Raw genomic sequence first — 6,880 nt, forward strand, 5'->3', positions numbered from 1 at the left:
GAAGTCCACACAGAGATGCCCAAGCGGAGATTCGAACCCTAATCTCCTGACTGTGTGGCCACCGTGCGGCCATTAATTTAATTATTATACAAATAACTTTTGCCTTTTTTTAAACCGTATTTACCTCTCACATTGCATTATGCATGCGTAGCTAATAATAAATGCCTGCAGGGGGTGATATAACATTTTCAACACCTCCAACAAGCGAGGCTATAACTGTGGCGTCACTTCCGTCCGCCCCTGCCTTTTAGCACGGGTGTCCCCGTTTATCTTTCTTTTCGCACACCATGGCGGACCGCTTCAATAAGGTGGGCAACTGTTGGGGGAATATATTCGTATTTGAGCCATTGTCCGCTGATTTTGCGTGCATACGTGTGTGTGAATACGTACTCGATGACTTCATTAGGCCACAGTGTGAAAACAGGGGCGACGTTTGCTTTTAAAATGTAGTTTAACGCGTTGTGATTTTAGCTAGCTTCTCCGAGTGGACATCATGGCAGCTTTGCTAGGAAGCCAATTCTGATGGCTAACAGCTAGCTTGCATAAATTTTAAGTCTCGGGTTAGTAATTTTTTTTAATGGTTGGAAAGTCACTAAATATTTCAATAAGTATTTATCAACTGAAGCCAGCCTGTGCTAGTGGATATTTCAGGAGCATGGTTTAAAACTTGACATGTTGCCGGCATAGCGGCCATGTGCTCATTACATGTCTTCTCGAAGCAATCGTAAGCGATTTGCTGGTCTACATTTTAAACCCTTTTGCACTTTGTCTTATATTCAGACCTTTTGGGTTAAACCGTGTTTAATGTTGCAGGTTCTGCTACTGGATGGCAGGGGCCATCTGCTTGGTCGGCTGGCTGCCATTGTGGCTAAGCAGACCTTGCTGGGTAGGTGTCAGAATGTTTCAAGACGAATGTGACATTGAAGATTTGATATCTGCTTTATTGTCCTTGATGATTTACTTGACCAAAGCTTGAGTTTAACGACCATGAAAAAACTCACATGCACTACCATCTGAGACAAAGTACTACAAATGAGACTTTGCTTTTTAAGTTTTAAAATCTATTATCTGGTTCTCTAATTGTCAAATTTTATTTTATTCAAGGACACAAAGTTGTGGTGGTGAGATGTGAAGGTATCAACATCTCTGGGAACTTCTACCGTAACAAACGTAAGTAGGATATGACCTCATTCATAAATCGGCATTTCTGTGGCTGGTGAAAGCATGAAAGAAATAATTTAATGGTAAAAACAATATGTAGTAATAGCTCCTACAGTGAATGAGTAAACCGTGTGTGGTGAGCAACAAACTAAATACTATGCACCAAATACTATACTGTGCCACATCTTACTGTTCACACGGGAACATTTTCAGATCGATTTGGTAAAGTATCAGTGTTACAGCCTTTCATCCACATGGCAACAGCATTCTGGATGCCCTGGAATGCTATTTTTTTGAAAACGGCTTCCAGGGTGGGAAAGTTTTATACTGCCCTCTTGTTGCCGTATGGACAAGCAGGCCGCTACAATCTGCTACGATATTTCAACATTCTCATTGTTTTTTGCTCCAAAGTGACCCGCAGAAGTAATTCCACTTGTATGTCTAGACAAGCTGGACAAGGGGAAGACGGACCTTGTGCATGTCTTCATTTTGGTGTCACGTGGCTGTCTGTTTACAGCGCCACATGTAGTTTTCACCCAGAAGTAAATTCATGTGTGGATGTGACTATTTACTGATTTGATATTGTGTGGACCCAATTATTTTTTTCAATCTGACAAAAAAGCGTTCCTTTTTCGACAGGTGCTTAGGATGAGTTTTCTTAGTTCATACGTTTTTGTTTTGTTTCTTTTTTGCAACTCCATTACCCACATTTGTTGCAACTTAAACTGGCTTTGGGAAAATTATCGGTGACAATCTTAACCGCCATGAGTGAATAGATTAAGGAGTGCAGCATATTTCTGTGATATTGAACAACTGTATTTTGAGTTTTAAATGGCCATGAGAAAACCTTACATGCACTACCATCAGAGCTATGATTTTAAATGGCATTTTGTTGTAGTGATGTGAAAGCATTGTCTTTGCAGTGAAGTACCTGGCATTCCTGCGCAAGAGGATGAACACCAACCCCTCTCGTGGACCTTACCACTTCAGAGCTCCCAGCAGGATCTTCTGGAGGACTGTCAGAGGTGAGACTGAAGGCCAAATATGGGAGGACCTTTTCTGAAATGTACATGGTGTGGGTGTCCCTTTTCCTTAATGGTACAAAATATCTGTTGGGAGAGAAGGTTTCTGAAACTTTTCATTTCACCAAAGCACATCTTGCCCCTTCTTAACAGCAATGATGACTTCTATACATCCTGAATCTGAGCATCTATTGATGATAAACTCTTTACGGATCTGACTTCTGAGTTAAGATGGGATGCAAATTTGTGCTCTGAGAAACTTGGCTCTGCAGTAGTGGTGATTCTGTAATTCTTCTTGTGTGAACGGTTATTAAATTAGAACTGTACTTACTAGGCATGCTACCCCACAAAACCAAGAGAGGCCAGGCTGCCCTGGAGAGGCTGAAGGTGTTTGATGGAATCCCCCCGCCCTACGACAAGGTGATGTCATTGCACAACATTTTGACCGATACATTGTATACTTTACGATACTTTGTCAATGATGCCATTAACCTTACCGCCTTGTTTGACTAAGGTTTGAAATAAAAACACAACATCTGAGACTCATCTTCATATTTGCACCTGCATGGTGTGGTTCTTTGGTGTCTGATTTTTGGGTTCTTCTCTTTTAATCAGAGGAAGCGCGTGGTGGTCCCAGCTGCTCTTAAGATTGTGCGTCTGAAGCCCACTCGTAAGGTGAGTCAACATCAGACATTACTCGTGTCCCAAAATGTGACAATGCATTGATGAAGCCACATTTTGCGGGTCTGAGTTGTCAAGAACCATGTACCTACATTTTGAAGCCTAAAATGTACACCTCCTTATGAACTTGACATTTCTCCTCATTTTGATTTTACCGGTATTTTCTCTCTAAAGTTTGCCCTCCTTGGACGTTTGGCCCATGAGGTGGGCTGGAAGTACCAGGCTATCACAGCCACACTGGAAGAGAAGAGGAAAGAGAAGGCAAAGCTCCGTTATGCCAAGAAAAAGACCACCATCAAGCTGACCAAACAGGCAGAGAAGAACGTCGAGAGCAAAATTGCAAAATACACAGATGTTCTTAAACAGTACGGAGTTCTTGTTTGAGCATATTGTCTAATAAATCGAAGTCGATGTTTATAAATTGTTTGTCTTTGATCAACAAAGATTAAAGGGTTCAGTTTGTTGTCCTTTGTGACAGCAGTGCAGTGCAATGTATACAGGCGTTCACATTTACTAAAAATAAATTCAAGACCCCATACATGTGTACACTTGTATTAAAAAGATGTAGCAGTAAGTTTTGAACCCGTCTGCCCATATGCTTCGCCGACAGAGGGCAGTGTTACACTTCATTTGCCATCGATGGACAGTTCGCACACATTTTAAATTGACCGTCATATGCCAGATTTTTCGCACTGCAGATACCACAGAAGCTAAGTTGATCAAATATGTAATAAAACGCACATGCTGTTTTTTCGATTGGCTCTCTTGTGAATAAATTCATAGCTTGATGCAATCGATGTGTTGGGCTGAAACAACTGTATTCCAGAAGGGCAGTATTCATTTTGTGCTCTTGCTGAAATTTGAACTATTAAAAATAAGCTTAACTCTTTAGTTTAACCACCAGTGGTCCAACCAACCTGGAAAGCAATTAGGTTTACCAGCTGCATATAAAATGAGTGACATGGTAAACTGCACATGCTACATGTTTACATAAGGCTTTCCATGTGAGATTTAGAACAGTACATCACATTGCTTAGAGCTTGCTCCGCAAATAAAATTACCTCTTCACAAATATGTCATTTCTCGCTGTAAAGCTTTCATTATATACAGTATACTCCGTTTTCATCGTCGAATCATATTTCACAAGTGTATTTCATCTTGTGAGGCTGGCAGTACCTATACATCACTGAGGGGGGCGCCCATCAACCCTACAGCTTTATTCTTGCACTGACGCGCTTCTTCTACGCTAGCAGTAGCATTTCGTCGAACAATTACATGCATTTGCTGGTAATAATTACCGTTAAGATGGATGGAATTTTAAACCTAAATGAAGAACAAGATTTTAACAAAAAGTATTAGTTTATTCCTACATTTTTGTCTATATGGACTTCATTTACAAGGAAAGGTAAGAGCAAAACTAGCAATTCGTACGTTTCTCTCTGTGACTCGTTATTAGTGTAGTTTTAGTATTAGTAAATGGAACAATAAACAATAAAACAAGACTTTTTACATTTAAAGTTGCCTTGCTGTGACCAGTCAAAAGTTTGGACACATTTTAGCATTCAATAGAATGAGAAAGTGTGTCAAAACAATTGACTGGCACTGTTGTCTTCTCAAAGATAATATAGTAGAAATCCTCTTCTTTGTCTATGCACGCAATCATGACACGGAGTTGTGCATGCTTGTATCTTTGTTTAATTTTCCTTGACCTCCAAGCATAATTGAAACGATTTAAAAAATGACTGTGAGTGAGGCACCTCCACGAGGCGCAGAAGATTGCTTCGAGGACCACTAATCAAGCCATTATCAGCTGCTCTGTGAAATGTCACACGTATTTGTGTGCATCGGCATCATGCGCGATCGCCAGAAGTGTCCTTGAGAGTGCAACCTTCACAAAGAAACATGCTGTCGGCCACGTGCGTCTCTGGGGAGTGTGTCAAGAGAGCAAATCCTGTCACATGCGACTAAGACTAAATAACAAGTGTAAGAATGAAATGAAACATGACAATCAGTGGCAGTAAATACCATTGCAGTATTGTTAGCATTGAGTATACTGCCATGTGACTCACTCTAGCAATACGGTTACTATGACTTACATTGGTCTTCAATTATTTAATGAAGCCATATGGAAGACACACATGTCAGCATGAATGTGGAAATTAATACCTATCATCGCCTTTGCACTTTATAAATAATACATTCAACGAGGGATGCGTGGAATTTTGAGCAGTCAGCCGATTAATTGATGCTTAACAATTCTCTCTTTTGTGTAGAATTGATTGGCGATTCACACAATTGATGCAAAAATGGCTGCAACCAGCAGAGGCGCAGTTTCAACTAGTTTGCTGTCTAAAGAAGGTGAAGTTCGTGCACCCTGTCCTTCTCCAGGAAAAGTTCTGATACTTACTTGTAAAATGTCTGATCACCTTCTGTTGAGTTTGGACATATAATTCTTCATATTTGCAGACAAATTCATTAATTCATTCAGTAGAGCATAAAAATATCTTTAATGCATTTCACTTGCTGGTGAGCACTGGTTTTCCTCTCTATGGAAGGACGGCAGAGACAAGCACTTTCTAGCTCACGCACGCCCCCATTCCTTCAGGATGAGGCGAGTACTGCAGCACCTCAGTGTATGACACTTCTGCGTATTTTATGGTCTGATTAGCAAGAATAATGATGTCACACTTACATTAAAGACTTTACATGGGCTGTAGAAAGTCATAGTGTATAATAATTGTTGCTGCAACATTGTATTTTTGACGACATGCTGACAGACAGAAACTGGCAGGCGCCATGTACCAACTCACTGAGAGCACTCAAACCAGGGGTCGATCACGAGCTACTTGTCCATGTTTTTTACTTGAGAAAATGTTAACTCGTTCAATACCAAAGACGTAGTTATACGTTTTTATAAACCCGAATGCCCGATCCCAGCAACATATTTATACACCCTTTATGTTTTTTTGCGCGAGAGACAAAAAGAGGTGATGACGCAAGTCCACGCTAAATGAACTTCACTTCCGAGCAATTTTAAGGCATAAACACGGCCACAAGGTGGCAAAAGTGCATTTGATAAGAGCTCGGCAGAGATTGTGTGGATGGAAACAACATACATGACAGGAAGGAGGAAGTGAGAGAGCGTGAAGGAGGAGCTTGCAGAAGGTTATGCATTATAGGGAAATTTTAACGCATGCACATGCACACATAAAGTAGTTTACTTCCAAATGTGAAAATTGAAAAAAATACTTAAAAAAATAACAATTAGCCAAATGGTTTATTTTCCCAATAATCAAACAAGGACATTTACTGAATATCACCGACCCTAAAATGTAATTATGTCTCAAATTAGGAATTTTTCATAGTGTGTTACACTACGCAGTCTAAGACCCAATCAGCGAGTGTATAATGATGGCATGTAAATCTCCCAAATGTCACCCATTTGCATGCACACAGTACATTTTAATTAATGACAATGTATGAATACCAGTGTGAAGCATTCACCTGACGTACGGGTGCCTTGAAGGATAGGAAGTTCATATTCTTTCCGTTGGTGTTTTTCGGCTCCCAAAACACCGCCGCCATGCACAAATGGCAGAAATGAGAAATGTCTCTATCGTCTTTAGACGTGATGACACTACAAGCATTTTCATGACGTCTCACAAGCACTTTGTCTCGTATGAAAGCCTCAGGTGTTCACACAGTATAACCATCGCACTAAATGATCCATGCTCTCATTCATTCTATTGATTTTCTTGCATGATAGCGTGTCTTCCACCATAAAGATACTTCCGTAGCGTCTTTCTGGATAAATACTGGACATTTTACGTTATTGCCCTTTGCAATTTCATAGTACTTAAAGTCTTTGTCTGTGGTATGGTTTATTTATTTGCTTAACGAGTTACATTGTGGAACATCATATGCCGAAAAACGGGTAGGAAGATGCAGACCTTATTTAATCCCACCCCTTCTCCATGTCTATTCCCAATTATTCACTTACATTTGTTTAACATGTT

The 6,880-nt window shown here is 40.2% G+C and overlaps 1 protein-coding gene and 3 non-coding genes across 4 annotated transcripts; all 4 read left to right on the forward strand.

Annotated features, from left to right (window-relative positions):
* Nucleotides 1–240: 240 nt before the first annotated feature.
* Nucleotides 241–3,285, forward strand: rpl13a (ribosomal protein L13a). Its single transcript, XM_054796453.1, has 7 exons — nucleotides 241–308; nucleotides 814–886; nucleotides 1,105–1,170; nucleotides 2,085–2,186; nucleotides 2,518–2,603; nucleotides 2,799–2,858; nucleotides 3,039–3,285. The coding sequence occupies exons 1-7, from the start codon at nucleotides 288–290 to the stop codon at nucleotides 3,246–3,248; spliced, it is 618 nt and encodes a 205-aa protein (XP_054652428.1). The 5' UTR covers nucleotides 241–287; the 3' UTR covers nucleotides 3,249–3,285.
* Nucleotides 943–1,023, forward strand: LOC129193119 (small nucleolar RNA Z195/SNORD33/SNORD32 family). Its single transcript, XR_008573553.1, has one exon. It is a non-coding gene; the product is annotated as a small nucleolar RNA Z195/SNORD33/SNORD32 family (small nucleolar RNA).
* Nucleotides 1,954–2,035, forward strand: LOC129193120 (small nucleolar RNA Z195/SNORD33/SNORD32 family). The gene has a single exon (XR_008573554.1). It is a non-coding gene; the product is annotated as a small nucleolar RNA Z195/SNORD33/SNORD32 family (small nucleolar RNA).
* LOC129193114 (small nucleolar RNA SNORD50) lies at nucleotides 2,334–2,411 on the forward strand. Its single transcript, XR_008573550.1, has one exon. It is a non-coding gene; the product is annotated as a small nucleolar RNA SNORD50 (small nucleolar RNA).
* Nucleotides 3,286–6,880: the final 3,595 nt, after the last annotated feature.

This window comes from Dunckerocampus dactyliophorus, chromosome 13, assembly GCF_027744805.1.
Source record: "Dunckerocampus dactyliophorus isolate RoL2022-P2 chromosome 13, RoL_Ddac_1.1, whole genome shotgun sequence".
NCBI lineage: Eukaryota > Metazoa > Chordata > Actinopteri > Syngnathiformes > Syngnathidae > Dunckerocampus > Dunckerocampus dactyliophorus.

Excerpts from the sequence above, each read along its gene's own strand:
- rpl13a (XM_054796453.1), top strand. The coding sequence starts at position 288 with ATGGCGGACCGCTTCAATAAG. Across the intron at positions 309-813 it reads TGGCGGACCGCTTCAATAAG|GTTCTGCTACTGGATGGCAG; the intron begins GTGGGCAACTGT and ends TTAATGTTGCAG. Across the intron at positions 2,187-2,517 it reads CTTCTGGAGGACTGTCAGAG|GCATGCTACCCCACAAAACC; the intron begins GTGAGACTGAAG and ends TGTACTTACTAG.